Source organism: Lynx canadensis, chromosome D1 (assembly GCF_007474595.2).
Source record: "Lynx canadensis isolate LIC74 chromosome D1, mLynCan4.pri.v2, whole genome shotgun sequence".
Taxonomy (NCBI): Eukaryota; Metazoa; Chordata; class Mammalia; order Carnivora; family Felidae; genus Lynx; species Lynx canadensis.
The window spans coordinates 25,521,419-25,538,052 of record NC_044312.2 but is presented as its reverse complement, the minus strand read 5'-3'; the positions used below and the strand labels follow the sequence as shown (position 1 = coordinate 25,538,052).

General features: G+C 48.9%; 1 protein-coding gene and 1 long non-coding RNA gene across 2 annotated transcripts in view; one reads left to right on the top strand and one right to left on the bottom strand.

Moving 5' to 3' along the window:
* The window catches only part of FLI1 (Fli-1 proto-oncogene, ETS transcription factor), a 120,670-nt gene extending 108,181 nt beyond the window's left edge, over nt 1-12,489 (bottom strand). The window contains exon 1 of the mRNA XM_030330782.1: nt 12,281-12,489. Within this exon, the coding sequence (XP_030186642.1) occupies nt 12,281-12,298 (18 nt within the window). The 5' untranslated portion in view covers nt 12,299-12,489. The remainder of the gene's footprint in view (nt 1-12,280) is intronic.
* Nucleotides 12,490-12,635: 146 nt separating this feature from the next.
* LOC115524464 lies at nt 12,636-14,939 on the top strand. The gene is made up of 2 exons (XR_003972106.1): nt 12,636-13,926; nt 14,475-14,939. It is a non-coding gene; the product is annotated as an uncharacterized LOC115524464 (long non-coding RNA).
* The last annotated feature ends 1,695 nt before the right edge of the window (nt 14,940-16,634 follow it).

The following is a 16,634-nucleotide window of genomic DNA, read 5'->3' as shown; positions in this document are numbered from 1 at the left end:
TGCTTAGATACATGTTTCTAGAGTTAGAGTTTCAAACATAGCTAGAATGAAATCGCTAATAAGAGGGTTTCTTTGCTGTTATGCTGAATTAGGTTAACAAAAGAGTAAACCTTAAACACAGAGGTGTTCCATGTGACTCTTGAAGCTGTGTACACGAGTACGGGGTTGGGGGGTGCTCGTGTAGTGTTAGTGAGGAGAACGGGTTCAGTTTCCCTCCTGGAATGGAATCCAACTACAACTAGGAGGACTCCAAGTGGCTCATGGACCCCTGATAATTGCACGTGAGGTCCATCACACTGCCGTACAGAATGATGCGAAAAACTTGCAAAGACAGGTCCTCGGCCCGACGCATTGAGAATGAAAATTTTAAAAGAATAGGTTCTTCAGTGTGAAATTATGTTTGGTCCCAAGTATCCTTGGAGCTATGGTTTTCTTTGTTCTGCCAGAGGAAAAAGGAAATACATCAGGAAGCTGGGCCAGTCCACAGGAAGTCTCACTTGGGCTGATAAAAGGAACTGATGTGAGGTGGCTGTGGATGCAGTTATAAGTCAATCAGCCTTGAAATAACAAGAAATGCTATTCAGGAGAAACGGGAGCTGAAGTTAGCCTTTCTCGATGGTTTCCTTTTAACCTTGCAAAACATTCCCTCTTTGTGTTTTGTAGAAGCCCCAGATCTGTGTGTGTGTGTGTGTGTGTGTGTGTGTGTTTCCAAGTGCATGTAGTTTGTGTGTGTATATCAGTGAAAGAGAATGAGAAGAGAGCAAGAGTTAGAACAGGAGGGAAAAGGAGAGGAGAAAAGGTAAGGAAGGAAAAGGAGAAGCACTGTAAGTCAAAGAATACGCTATTTTCTACTGAGCTACAAAACTCGGTCTTTTTTATCATCTCGTGGGCTCGTTAAAGCAAAACAGAACCTGGAGGTTTCACGGTCGCTGGCCTGCTGTCCACTACACCTGCTAGAAAGACTGGGCAGGGACTCTTACCTGGGAAAAATACAGGGCTTAGGCTTCTGGAATAAAGGGTGGTAGAGAATTGAGATATGCCATGAATCTGACAAGTGCGGACTAAGGGTGGGGTCACTTAGACTGAAGGGCATTGCCAAAAAGCAACAAAACTTACATGGTCTTCAATAGGTGGGTTCGATCTGGAGCCTGACCTTCATGGATGTATGTGTCAATCTGGCAACGTATCACAGTGGCTGAGCTCTATGAGCTCGGTAGGCAAACAGGATTAGGTTCAAATCATTGCTTTTCCACTGTCTACCGTTATGACTTTGGGTGAGTTACTCCACCTCTCCAAAACGGAAACAATACATACATCATCGGGTTGGTATAAGGATCAAAAGTGAGCATCTCTATAGAGGTTAAAACAGACATTGGCACACAGTAAGAGCTAGAGAAATAGCTCATATGTTTTTTTCTTATGACTGATTTCTCCCCCTTCCTCTTCATTGCTATCCCCTCTCAGATGGAAGGTGAGTGAGCCCCTTGCTCTTAAGTAAGAAGTAGGGAAAGACAGGCCTTGGCTAGGGCCATTGGGGGTTCATGTAAAATAGTGGGTGATACAGTTTCAAACTGAATTGGGGCCTCTCGGGGTTGACTGTGTTTTTGCCCATAGCATAGCACCACTTCCTGTTTCAAGAAGAAGAAAAAAAGCCTTCCAGAAAACTCATTAAGAGGCTCAAAATTCTTCTTGGACATCAAATAAGTCCTCAAAAATATCGTTTTCTTAAGGGTTAAGTGTAAATGAATCAAAACCAGACGAATTCAATTTCCCTTCAATTAAACAGGATTTTTTTAAAAGTCCAGGGGAAAGGCGCTTGGGGCCAAATGTGTTTTGGGTTTTAAATGAGACCAAATTTTGGGAAAGAGTGTAAGACCCCATAGCGGAGTTAGGCCCTATTCTTAGTTTGCATTAGTGCAAAGGGATTAGCACAGCTCCAGTGTCACTTGGTAATAAAAACAACCAGCTCACAGAAATTCACAAAGCACCTCCGAGAGCCCCCAGCCTTCAACTGGCCTCAAAGATCACTCTAGAATTCAGTCCCGAGATGGCAGAGAAGAGCCACATGGGCTCCAATAGAACTTCTATGAGAGGCTCACTCATTCACACCCCCAAATAAGCAATGTTTTTGAAGCCTGTCAGGGATCAGAGTTTTATGAGCGTGGGAGCTCAAAGGAAAATTCGAAATTATACCCTCATTGGATACTCGAGAAAACATTTAACATGAGAAATTGTGCATGAATTTGGAAGGACTGAAGTGACTTGCCTAAGATCCTATAACTCATTTGTGGCAGAGCCGGGGCCAGAATTCAGGTCTCTGGATCCCAGGCTGGACGATTTTAACTCTGTATTCACTAGAGTGGGCCCTAAAAGTCTCTGAGATCAGCACATTTGGGTTAGAATGCTGGTGTCTGGCCCATTTTTTGACAAGTCTGTTTCTAAAGTCCCTCTTTATTTTTTACATCCTTTTAAAAGATTTTTTAAAAAGTAATATATACTAGTGATTAAAAAAAAAATCACAGACTACCTAAGTTTATAGTGTGAAAAATAAGTCTATTTCTCCCTGCCCAGAGGCAACCACTGTTAATTGCCTCTTGCATATTCTTCCAGAAATTGTCTATGCATAACCATGCCTACGGGTGCATTTTCTATTTATTTATGTATTTATGTATATATTTATACAAAAATGGAACCACACGTTTTGTAACTTGCTTTTTTCCATGTGAAGGTATACCTTGGGGGAACCTTCTAAATCAGTGTGTCTGGACAATTGATTTTATTCCATGTAACACTTGCACGGTGTTTTCTTATATACATCCTCCATAGTGTTTTTAACAAGTTCCTTGTTGATGGATACTCAGATTCTTTCCAACTTTTGCTATTACAATGGTACAGTAAACTTCACGTACATATATCTTTCCTATCTGAGTAGACATGTCCATAAGCTAAATTTTTAGAAACTGCAATTGTTATCAAACTTCTGTAAATAATTAACGTCTCGATCGATGCTTCCAATCCATGGGCCATCCAGAATGTACCAAGCTAGAGTCCCCCCATGAGATAAGGAGTGACATTTCCCCCTTACCCTTTCTTTTCTTTTTTTCTTTGAGAGAGAGAGAAAGAGAGAGAGGGAGGGAGAGAATCTTAAGCAGGCTTCACACCCAGTGCATGGCTCAAGTCGGGCTTTATCCCGAAACCCTGGGATCATGACCTGAGCGGAAATCAAGAGTCAGATGCTTAACCCACTGAGAAACCCAGGTGCCCTTCCCCTTACTCTTTCTAACACGAGGCATTACTTTTTAAAAAAAAAAAAAATTTTTTTAACGTTTATTCATTTTTGAGACAGAGCATGAGCTGGGGAGGGGCAGAGAGAGAGGGAGACACAGAATCTGAAGCAGGCTCCAGGCTCTGAGCTGTCAGCACAGAGCCCGACGCGGGGTTCGGACTCACGGACCGCGAGATCATGACCTGAGCCGAAGTCGGACACTTAACCTACTGAGCCACCCACGCGCCCCAACATGAGGCATTATTAAGCTGTTTTAATCTTTGCTACACTGCACTCATAGGTGATAAATATTGGAATTTCATGATTTTCATTTGGATATGTTTATGCACATGCTTGAAATTCTTTTCATATGCCTATTGGCCATTTCTATTTCTTGTTCTAGCATTGTCTATCATAGCAATTTTGCCTACTTTACTGCCAACTTGTCTATCTTTTTCTTATTACCTTGTAAAAAATATTGTATACTAGGACATTTGCCTTTTTTTTATATCTGAGGAATATTCTTCAGTTTCTCATTTATCTTTGCCCTTGATTTACGGTATTTTTCTCTGTGTTAAAGAACTACAGCTGAGAAAGGGAGAAGAAGGCGTCGTCTCCCTGGCCGAGGCCCTGGTTTTCCAAAAAGGTCCGTACAACAGACTAGTATCACCAAGAGCAAAGAGACAATGGAAATTATAAGCTGGATGTTACCACTGGGAAAATGTGCCTAAATTTCTTTATAGTAAAAAGCCACAAATAAGATTCCCCCAATGAATACTGCTGATCTTGGAATCTCTAATAGTCAGAGCTTAGAATCTGGAAGCAGACAAAGCTCTATCCTCTAGAAGTCTGGAAGGAATACTGTAAGCATTGTGTTCTTGTTCTTTTACATGGAGCTCTGTTGAGCACTGTGCCCGGCTATATTATTCACTTTTGGGTTGAATGAATAAATGAAGGACTATGAATTAAGTGATAAATGCCGAAAGGTGAAATGACTCTTCAGGCATAAGAACTGAGATCTAAATATATGCGTTTATATAGATTGTAACAGCATTAACATAAAGACAACTCACAAGCTGAGTAATTTTATAATAATAACTGTTTGCATTTCTGCCACATGAACAACAGTGCAAACTCATTCATTCTCAGATCTCTTCATGCCTAAAATCAATGAATACCCATATACGCAGACCCAACAACTCTGCTACTGGAATGTTAGATTCCAGTAGACATGTGAAACCCACACGTGTCTAGAAATGCAAGGTTAGAGCTCCCATGGCACCTGTAATTCTGGCCTCTTGCATGTGTGCACTGAGATGTGACACATGGTCTTTCATTACCTTGGACACATAGCACTGTCTGAGTAAATGGGCTCTGCTGTTGGGAAAACATTTCAGTTTTCCAGTCTCCATTCTCTAGGAGGTAACTTGAAAACTTTACACACTCTGGGGTTTTGATCATGAACTGCATGGGAGGCACATTGTTCCCCAAAGGTGGGAACTATCTTAAATATGTCGGCATTTTTGGTTCATTTTTGTAGGCATAAACAAATCGGAAGGTGTTGTAAAGTGGAACTGAATGACGTGAAAATGCATCTGAACATTTAATCTCTGATCCTGCTTGGAATGATGGCGCTAACCGAGTTTCTGGTTTGCTTGGGTGAAATTTCAGTATTCCTAAATGAGGTGGATAGGCATAACCAAATTCTGAAAGTATGTCAGACCTGTCTGAATTTCCATCGAAATTTGATTTGAGTCTCAGGGAAACAACCTTTCCTTTTGTCTCTTCACAATTACTATCTGCTGACTCATTCTCAAAAGGAACTACAGTTGTACCCCAGGATAGATGGCCCAGTCGAAAAGACGGCTTGTGGTGAAATCTCTAGAACACTGAGAAAGAAGACACACTGACATGAGTGAAGAGGCAAATCACATTTTTATGAGATCTGGTGAAATAGAGTTTCTTTTCCCTTCCCTGACGCCATGTTTAATCAACAGCTATCTTAAAAGACGGCTGATAGCATGGTTTGAGTCTATCGCTGGCTTTCTAACCCTGTTAGTCACTTTTTGCGGCCTCTGACAAGTGATGGAGCCACCTCTTTCTCCATTTCCCAAGGAGTAGGATGAGGACAGGAAGGGTTCCATTCCTAAGAGATTTGTACTTGGTCATCCCTCTCTTCAAAATTTTGTGACTCCTCCTTTCTACACCTGAATTCTTTGTTACGACACTGAAGGTCCTCCGTAATCCAATTCCATCCAATCTTTTCACTTCTACCTTTGCCTTCATTTGCACCCGGCCCACCCACCCACCCCATCACCAAAGTATTCTGACTTCTAAGAAAGCCCCTGAACCATTTCTTCTTGTGCAAGTCCTACCGATCCTTCAAAGGTCCAGGATCCACCTATGCCAAGAGGCAAGGTGTATATAGGAAAAGCAGGTATTCCGGAATCAGAAATCCTGGGCTTGAAACCCAACTCTGTCATCTAGTAGCCGTCACCTTAAATAACTTACCTAACTTCCCTGAACTTTAATTTCTCCCATACAAAATGGAGACATGGTGGTATTATCTCCCAAAGGGCTATCAGAAGGATTAAAGGCAAGTGTTTATGCAAAAAGTGTTTGTGCTTTGTAAATAGAAGGGACCGTACACATGACTATTGGTGTTGGGTCTTTCTGTGCCTGTCCAGTGGAAATGGCTCTTTCCTTCCTTGAGGCTACCATAACACTTACTGCATTTCTCTGTGTACACTCACATCTCATCCTCCTGCTCAGTCTCCAGCCCAGCAGCCTTTTTGCCACTAGCATTATATCTTGACAACACTTAGTGACCCTGCATTATAGTCATGCAAAAGGCCTTGCTGATTTGCATGCTTACTGACTTGCATTAATATGACTGGCATCAGTTTATGACGCCAGCAAGGCAAAGGTTACAGAGTCTCATAAAACCAGCCAGCTTCACACAGAAAAGGTTATTCCATAGATTGTCTAATTCTGTCAAACTTCCAAGATATTGGCTCCAAGGGTGACAATATGGGGATGGAAAAATCCCACCCATTGCCTCTGGGAAACATCTCCAAGTACACGGGCTACTGATGTTGGGTCTATGAGGTCAGTGGAAGAATCAGAGTGACGTCACTTAGTAATGCCCCCCCACCAATGAACTGATACGTGAATGGAGTGAGCACTATAGATATAAATCATTAAAGCAACAGAAAATGAAGCAGAGTATAGCAAGGAAAAGACACCTGCAAAGATCTGAGGTTACTAGAAAAACTGTTATTCTGGTTGATGATTTTATGAGATTGTGTGTGTGTGCGCGCGTGTGTGTGCTTGTGTGTGTGTGTGTGTGTGTGTGCGCGCGCGCGTGTGTGTGTGTGTGTGTACACAGTAGCCAATGTCCTTTGGCCTTCTCAATTTGTCACAAAACAACAAGCCAAAGATAGAAAGACTGTTTTAACTACAGGCTAAAAAAAGAAAGTCATGTTATTCAAAACAAAACAAAAACAGGATTCTAGACCTACATAATGTAGTTAATTGTCTAAAATGAATGAAAATAGTAGATTTTCAATTGGTCTGTACTCTGAAAACCTGTCTACCAAGCTATAGATAGAAAAAGACTTCTTTCAGAGAAGACGAGGATGGCCTGAGTATTGACTTACAATTTGAGGGTATGTTTTTGAAGTTTGAGGTAGGATAAAGGCCTCAGTCCATTAGAAATCCTGCCCGGCGATTCATCATCATAAAAATTTTCCCAACATTTTTGCCCCCCCCAGGCAACTCAGTACTAGCATTAGACGACTGTTATACATTTCTAGAAGATAGACTTGGTTTAAATTAACTGCTTTTTAAAAACCAATGCCAAGTTAACTGGTTGACCCCAAACAGAAGCAGACATCGAAATCTGGAATCTTATTTAATGTGGTTGTTTTCCAAGACCTACCTACTACACAGTCTGAAAGATGAGCCAGTAAGGCATATTGTAATGCATCTGAATATATTTTACTTAAATGGTCAAATATTCAATTATTCAAAGAATTGAAATAGGAATTCAGCCCACCTGCCTCCAGTCTATAGAGGGGCCCATTGGCTATTTAAGCAAAATGCTGTACTTTTTGTTGTCTCCTGGTAATGGAGACCTTGTTTGTCTATAGGAAAATAAGGATTTCTTTTGAAAAACAGCAGTTTAAAAATCCTATCTGAAAATTTGGGACTTTTTTAAAAAATATGGACATAATTCAAGATGGTAGTGATACATTATTCATTAAATAACAGAAATGTCTTTAGTTCGAAGTGCTAGATACTTCATAATTGTTTTTATTTTTTTATTTAAAAAAATTTTTTTAATGTTTATTTATTTTTGAGACAGAGAGAGACAGAGCATGAATGGGGGAGGGTCAGAGAGAGAGGGAGACACAGAATCTGAAACAGGCTCCAGGCTCTGAGCTGTCAGCACAGAGCCCGACGCAGGGCTCGAACTCACGGACGGCGAGATCGTGACCTGAGCCGAAGTCGGCCACTCAACCGACTGAACCACCCAGGCGCCCCATGATTTTTCTTTTAAAGACTTCTCTCTCTGTGTTTCTCTGTCTACTTCTCTCATATACCCACTGCCTTCGGGATTCTATAATTCATGATAATGTAATGAAAGCAAATGAAATCTTCGTGGTGCCGTGGAAAGAACACTAGCTGGAGGGTTAGGCTCCCTGAATTCTCATCTTGACTCTGTCAGGAGTTAGCTGTGTGATCTTAGATAATTCATTAAATAACTCTGGGCCTCAGTTTCCCCACCCATAGAATGCGCACATGGAGCTCAGTAATCTGTAAAGTTCTAAAGTTGCAAACCTGTAAACTTGAATTTGAATGGCAGCAGAAGTGGAAGGAAGATTTTTGTAGGAATTATTCACAAGCAAAACAGGGGTCACCATTTGGTAATTACCTGAGGCAAACAGTTCGATGTGGTCATGGGGACAGATAAACTGACAAAGTCTATCTGGCCTGGAGTCCTCATGAATCCAGGCGATAGGAAGGTTAAAAGATAGGGGGCGGGGGGGGGGGAGAGGGAGGCAGTTCACTCTTCAAAGTAAAGGCAAGATCCCTTTCTGAGGGCAGAAGTAAAGTCTTTGTTCCCAAGTGTTCCTCACTCTGCTGGTTCCTCCTCCATTACCATCCTGAAGTTTCCCGACTGGATAAGCACTGTCCTGTCAGCGATGACCCATCCTCCTGGCCCCATCTGCCACATTGGTCTCTGTGCTGTTTTTCAGAGCCCAGCGCGGACCTCAACCTATCTTTCCCATTTTGCTCTCCCAGCATTAGGGGTTGTATGGTGCTGCATTTTCCTGAGGTAAAGGATGAAAACTGAAAGTTTCTCTGCTCGATTGTGGCTTTATCGAAGCATCCTCTCCGACCATCCTGGCTGATACGACCACATCACTTTCTATCCCCTAACCTGCTTCATTGTTCTTCAGAAGGGGTATCACTCCTGGACATAGAATTATTTATTTATGCGTCTGCCACGTCTGTAGAGTATTCATGCCAGCAGGGTTTTGATACCTGTTTTATCCTCAACACAGAAAGCAGAGCCTTGGAGCATAAAAGATGCGTGATTAATATTATAGTAATATTAATATTATGTTGAACTAATAAAATATGTCTTATGGTAAATCCCGACCTCTGATCTAATGCTCTGACCAATCGATCCCCACAAGCCCTATCCCCAAGGAGAAATTCAACTCATGTGCATTCAGCTAAGGTACTAAGCTTTCTTTAATCCTTACTCTGATTTCTGGCAAGGGAGCACCTTGGCCCCATTTTGTAGATGAGGAAACTGACATTCAAAGAACCGAGATGCCTCGCTGTAGGGCCCACAGCAACCGAGTAACAATTGAGAATGGACTCAAGTTTTTTGACTTGGAGTCTGCTGTGCATTTCTCTGTCTCATTCACCATGTCTGCATCCTCGCGGGTCGTTTCCCCATCTTTAATGGGACCGTGGGCATTGAATCAAGCTTTCCTGGATGGAAGAATGAGACTCAATTGAAGACTGCAAAAAACCAAGAGGCGGGTTTTGAAACCAGGTCATCTCTTGAGCAGCAACCCGTATCACGTGATTTTCAACACTGATAATATCACTGTGGGGAGCAGGGGTGGGGTAGGTGTTGTTTAATATCGCCGCTTAACTTGTGTGTGGCAGAAGAAGAGCAGAATGGCTCCTGAAAATTTTAGTATTCCTAACGTGATGCTCAGAGCCTTCCCAGGAGACATTCTTGGAGAGGAGAAGGGAACATGACACAGAAGGACTTGTAACAAGGGCAGCAAGATTAAGATTTTGAAAACACTGAGTTGTGCAAATTATGCACAGAATAAAAACCCTCTGCAAAGAAATCCAGACTCCCCTGGCATCCTGGAGCAAACACCTCCTTAGTGCTGAGACCCAGAGGTATTTTAAAAGATAGACATGCCTTATAGTTGAGGAAGAAATATGCAGGTGCATAAAAATCACATTCCGGAATTACTCGAAGATGATTTGTCAAGGTCACTCAAAGTGGGAACCCACATTCTAGGTTTCTGTCTACAGACCTCAATCTGTATAAAACTAGATTTCGTGAACATGCAGGTACATGTCCTTATGGGAGCATATAATGTGATATATTAGGAAGAGAGGGTTCGAAAGTTACTACTGTAGAGCTAGTTTAGTCCCACTGTTTCATTTGTACAAAGATTTTGAAGTTCACATGGGTCTAATGGACCGCGCACTCTCACACGGAGACCAGAAATCCACCGGCCTCCCCTTGTCCACTGTCCCCTGCAAAGACAGTGCTGGAATCATCTCCGGAACAGGGTCTGGGGAACATCAAGGTCCAAAGGTCACACAGGAACAGGAAACCGGCTTTCACACACTTTCAATACCAAAGTATACACCAGCAAGTCAATTCTGCAGACTTTGGGCGACCAAAGATAACTCTGAAAGTCACTGCTCTGTGGGTGCGTCTGCATAGCCGGGTCACCTGGACAGGAGACAAGGGTGCTCCTGAGGAGGGTTTGGAGGGGCTCCCAGGCTCCCACCACCCACATGAAAAAGAAGACCTTTATTTCCATCCTTGGCATGAAGCACCAGGGTCCTTAAGCCTGTTCTCACTGCCTGCCACGCCAGTCCCTGTGTGTATATCTAAAGAGGTTAGCACATCTTGGGTACACAGACCACAGCTTCCTCCATTTGCTCAGGGCCTTAGAGGTCCGAGTATCATGGAGATATTGCTTCACTTCTCCTTAGGGTGTCCACATCAAGACCCTGGAGCCATCTTACCAACCTTCCGGATCAGAGGGACTGCTTCTGGGTAAGGGGTAAGTGTCCTGACGAGGGGGGCGGGTTTCTAGAGCGGAGCATCCTTTTACCAAACCTGGGACACACAGACACTTGCAAGCACACGCCCGCAGGCAGAGAAGCAGGCGCAAATGACCAGTGGCCACCTCCACCCTCACTATAGAGACACTCCTCACCCCCACGCACTTTAAATTGGAAGAATCCAGACTCACAGAGGCTCCCCTTAACCCAGTACAACCAGTTATCGCCTCTCCAGATTTTCAAGTTCCTTCTGTTGGTGCCTTTTACCTAAGTCAGCATGTTTCAAACTTTCAGAAAAGAAAAGGAAAAAAAAAAAAAACCTTAGAAAATAAAAACCACTACTCCACCCAAATGATAAAAATCTCTTCAATTCTCCAAGCACAACATCTTAGTCTCCTCTTAACTCAGCACTGAGCGAGAAGTTGATTCCTTTGGGTTCTGGGGAATGGCGGGCTCTGCCAGTCCCCACCTCACCAGCCTAATAGTTTTTCCAGACTGACTCCTGCTTGGTGTTGCGGGACAGCCTGGAAGCCGACTCCTGGTCCCATTCATTGCTCTCGGTCCTCTAAGGTCAGTCACTTGAGGGGGTGTCCCTCCTCCCTGCTCCCGGCCCCACTTCCCGCTTCCAGAAGGAGCAGGCAATCAACACTCCTGAAGTCTGACTCGAAACCCAGACCCTCGGCCACCCCTCTGGGCTGCATTTTGCAACTCAGACCCAGGCGCGAGGTGTGTGGGGTGACGCGAGGGGGGGGGGTGGATTTGGCAGGGCGGTCGCCGGGGCCGTGGGCTCAGCGCCTGCCACCGAAGAAGGGGCTGTGCAGGGCGCGGGACCCTCTTTGGGAAACCGTGGAGCGCGCCCTGCCCCCGGAGTCGGCGCACGCCGAGGCGCGGAGAGTCGGGGCCGGGGGCTGGGGCTGGGGGGGCGGCTTGGAGCGGGGCCGCAGAGAGACCCCCCTGCCGGCTGAGCGCCGAGGCCCGCCCGTCAGTCCCGGGGAGCCGGCAGCTCCCGAGCGCCGAGAGCCGGCAACGCAAATACCAAGAGGAAGGGAAACCAGCCCGCGCTGACATGTAAACAGGGGATTCCATCTGGAGGAGCCCGCTCAGACAGACCCCCAGACACACTCACTTGCACCCCGATCCGCCTGCAACCCTTGCCCCCACTTGCCCGCCCCAGGGCCCTCCAGGCGGGGACCCGAGCTGGTGGCGGCTGCATCTCCCGCCCCCGTCGCCTTCGGCCTCGGGTAAGAAGAAGCCGGCCGCCGGGCCAGTGCCCGGCGCCGGGGCCAAGGCGCCCAGCTTGCCCGGGGGTGGGGGGAGTGATGGACCCGGGGGTCCCCGGCCCCTGCCTTGGATCTGCTCCCGGGGTCCCCAGGTTTCACGCGGACCTCCGCCCGCAGCCCGGCCCGCAGCACGTACGAGCGGGCCGGACGCGGCTTCGGGACAAGGGGCGCGGGGGGTGGGGGGGAGATCGCTGTCGGTCGTGAACCCGGAGGGTCGCGCCCGCGAGTGAAACTCGCCACCGGAGCGCGGGAGGAGACGGCGCGAAGCCGGGGCACGGAAGGAAGGGAGAGTGGCCACGTCTTCCGGGACCCCGGCGCCCAGCGCCAAGCCTGCCCGCTGCCTCACCGCCCCGGCCGGCCCCGCCGCTCCCGCGCCCACTGCCCAGTCGCTTACCTTAATAGTCCCGTCCATTTGGCCAAGTCTGCAGCCGAGCCCCCCAATATTCCACACATTGACCCGGTTACAGCCTGACCTCGCAGCCCCTTCGGATTAGCCCGGCGCGGCCTCCCTGGCGCCCTGGGCCCTCCCTGCGTGCCCCCCACGAGCGCCCTGCCCTCGCTCCCCTGTGCACGTTTGTTGTTGTAGCGGAGCGAAAAAGAGACAGTTAACCGGATGAAACTTTTTTTTCAGCTAATTTTGGGAAGTGACTTCACTTTGCGAATCGGGGAGGAAGTCCTATCTCTCTCTCTCTCTCTCTCTCTCTCTCTCTCTCTCTCTCTCTCTGTCTCGCGCTCTCCTCTCTCTTCTCTCCCCTCTGCTCTCTCCCTCGTCTTCCCTCCCCCCACACCCCCTCTTCCTCCCCTCTGCTGGTCCTGCTTTTCGCATCACACACACTATATAAATATACCCGGAGATGCCCAGATACATTCGTGCGCAGCGCACACAGGATACTTGCTCCTGGGAGATAAGAGAGAGCTGGGAACAATGCCGGGGTCCACGCCCGGCGCCCGCGTCCTGATTCCCGCAGTCTGCACCCCCACCCCCAACACCTTCCCCCAAAGTCCAAAACCAAACGCCTTTGGCCTCCTTCCTTTTCCCGGGGCCGTTGGCCGAAGGTGGCCCTCTTGACTCATTCCCTTTCCGTTTCTTCCCACAGATAGGTTCATTAATGCTTTTTCCAGCCGGAGTAAACTTATGGGGGGGGGGGGTTCAGTTTACTCGGGCTGGGGATAACCTGGAGCCTACTGCCCGGGAAGATCCGGACTCAGACCGAAGGAAACCAACCATTAAAAAAATGCATCCAATGGGAATTTTTCCACTCGGGCCCTCGGCTGCCGAGTCGCGGCAGACTCCGGGAGCTATTTCACCGGCCGACGCGGACTCGGGGCACTTTCGGAAGGACCCCACCATCGGGGGCGAGGACTAGGCTCCCAGTGCATTGTTAGCAGAAGGGCGCCCTCCGGGCGGCGCGCCTCGGCCCTTTGCTCCTGGAGAGCTCCCGGCGCCCGCCCAGGGCCGGGACCGGCAGCACCATAGGCCACCTCTCCGCGCCTTCTAGGGTCCAACCCCTCGCACTTCACCTGGACCAGATGGCCCAAGTCCCAGCGTTTGGCCAGAGCCGCCTATGCAATGCTACTCCAAGCCCCAAGAAACCTACGCTACCGCGGGACGTTCCCTCCACACTGGTCAACAGGTCTGCAGAGCGCAGCACTCAAGATCGCGGCACCGTCATCCCCACCCAGCCGTGAGGCCAGCCGACTTTTGGCCCGCCTTGTCGGCCCCCGCCACCCGGAGACCTCCCCCGTCTTTCTGCAGGGCCGCCGCCGAACCCTCCAGTTGGGGCAGCCTCAGGAGTCCGGGGCGCAGCGAGGAGACATCCCCCCCACCCCACTCCTCCCCCAGGCGCTCTCGGCCTGACTCCCTTCTCCCCAACCTCCCAAACAGGTTACCTTGTCCACGCTCTCCAGACCACGCTTTGGACTTTTTCACTTTTATTTAAGAGTCCACCCGGGGAAGGAGGAAAAAAAAAATCCAGAGGAGATCCGAGTCAATTGGAAAGAAAAAAAAAATTCAAAAGGGTGTCCACAGCGGCGAAAAAGGTGACTTATTAATTCTTTATTTCTTCTGGAGCAATTGAGCCAGAAAGCTAGCTCGCCTCCCTCCCTCCCTCCCCCCACCCCCTCTCGAAATTAGTCTCATCAATTCAGCTCCAATTTTGGGTTCGAATACAGACGCGGGTCTGAACGTGACCAGACCTGGAGTGGCGGGTGCAGCCTGCCAGCAATTGAGACTCGGTGTGCGTATGGGGGAGTGGGGTGGGGGTGGGGTGGGGGTGGGATGGGGGCCGGGCCGACCCCCCCACCTCCTGTCTGCTTCTCAATCCAGGGGTCTGCTCCGGGGCTCCCCTGGGACCGCCACATCTGGTTACCGCTAGCGGGGTCAGTCCCCCCCCCCCCTTTGCCTGGGGCCACCAGTTCTGGAGTTCAATTAAAAGAAATCAGGCTTAACCCTTTCCTCCCCTAGGCCGGCCGCCTGCCCTCTCACTCTTCCCTTCAGCTTTTCCACATGCTTTCCAGAGAGGAAAGAGGTTAAAGGGAAAGGAAGAATGAATTACATCCTTTCAAACCCCAAATTGTTTCCTTTTCAGCCCAGACTCTGCCGACCTTCAAACGACAACAGGGCTTTCAGGAGGGTGCGGGGAGACCGCTTCCCACCCGAACCTGGCCAGAAACCCGGCACCCCCAGCCACATCGGCCCTCTTTCGGGCAGAAGGGATTCCAACTCCACCACCCGGAGGCCCCCTTCCGGGTCCTGGGCAAACACTGAGGTTGCTAATGGCCACCCCACCGGAGCCGCTGCTCCCCCTTCCTGACGCACTCCTCCAAGTGCTTGAGAAGGCTCCTCTATGGCAAAAATGTTGTGTAGGTCTCTCTTCCCAGCTTCTATTGTGCCTGGCAAAGATCCCGTTACCTTCACTGCACTGATCAGTACAGTCACCCCAGTAAGCCTAGCACCCCCAATTCCTTGCAGCAGCAGCTGTCTCTCCCATTGGGAGTTGCTCAATATGCAACTAGATTAAACTGAGGACTTGCCCTCCTGTTTTCACCGTGGAGCTCAATAGCACTTTCTGTTTCTCCCTGAAAACCAAAGCTATGGCAATTTCATAATTTTGAAGATGGGGGGGGAGAGGGAGAGTGGAGGCTGGCGTTGGCATAACGGTCACCCCTTTGTGACCTACTGACTGGCACCCCTGCCATGCCTTTTGCTCTTTCTGAGCCCCCCCCAGGAGAAGCTCCTGTCCATTCACAAGGTCCTCCACCCAGAAAGGAGAATCCCCCTCCCCACCCCCCCCCCCAACTGGGAACAACAGCTCTCTGAGGCTTTCCAGACTCCCTCCACCCCACACTGACATGCTGGTGGGCAAGTGTGCCCCACTTATGTAACTCTGGGTTTGCCGCTCAGCTCCTGCTGCTGCTTCTATTTTCATCCCAAAGGGGGAAAAGCCCTAACCAAACACAACAGTAAACAAGTCTGCCCTGTTTCATGTGGTTACCACCAGACATCTGGAAAGATGGTTTGATCCTGGCAGCTCACATTGTTTTCACGAGCAGCCAAAGAGAATATTTCGAATGTTTGCATTGAGACAAATTGATAGAGAGCCTGTGGTGAAGCCGGCTACAAATGAAATGTCTTTGAGTTGGGGAGGGGAAACCCCTCCCCTTCACCCCTCTCTCCTCCCCTTCTGTCCTCTCTCCCCCCCCCTCTCTCTCCCCCTCCCCCCTTCCTCTCTCCTCTCTCCCCCTTCTCCTAGCATAGCCAGGGACTGGTTACCCCAGCCCACACACTTGCACACACCCTCTTTCCTGGCTCACCAGAGACTGTCCTGCCGGCCTTTCCCAGACTGGGCAGGGCTGGTGACCCGCGGCCGGTGCCTGCTACCAGCCGTGCCCATTGCACCAGCCCAGCCCACGTTCAAGTCAGGGAGCCCTCACACACAGCCAAGGAAGAGGGGCCAGCATTTAAAACAAAAGCTACCAGGTCTGGGGGGGGGGGGCAAGAGGGGGGGACCAACAAAAACAACTCACCACACATGTCTAAGCCTAGGGTCCACGGACAGAAAGCACGAACACGGAGGCGAGTATTTAGGAAATATTTGGGTTTTGAGCTTTTTCGCTGGAACTTCGGGGCTATGACTTGCCTCGCACCATCCGCACCTTGACAGTATTTTCAAACATGCGGAAGTCCTGCTTCCCGCGGGAGGGGAGCGGCCTGGGCGAAAACGTGTCTTGGCTCTCTCAATGTCAGCCCTTTGACCGGGTCCAAGCCTTCCAGAACGCGACTTCCTGGCTTCTTTGGTCCCAAGCCCAGGTTGGGGGTGGGAGGACGCGACAGTCGGAGCCGGGTCCCCAGGGTGCCTCCGGACCCGGGTCACTTGAAACCCCGAAAGATGCCAGGCCTGGCACAGCCTGTCGGGCGGATCCTTTCCCCTGCGTCCTCCCTCCTCCCCCGCCCCTCGGGTCCAGCGCGGCCTAGGGGGTATTCGAGCTGGCAAAGGGGGGGGGGGAGAAGGGGGGGGGGGGAGAAGCGGGGGCGCGGGGGAGGGACGGGCGAGCGAGCGCCAAAACTCCAGACTGCACAACTGCAGCTTCAAGTGTCTGGCCCCTCGCTCGAGGCCATAATTAATTTGAGATTTATTTTTATTGGAGAACTCGAGTCTCGTCTGACCTTAGCCAAACAAGGCAGCTCGAGCCGCCCCTGGATGCGCTTGAATGCCGGGGAATATTTCTGCAGGAAGGCTCTGCAGGCG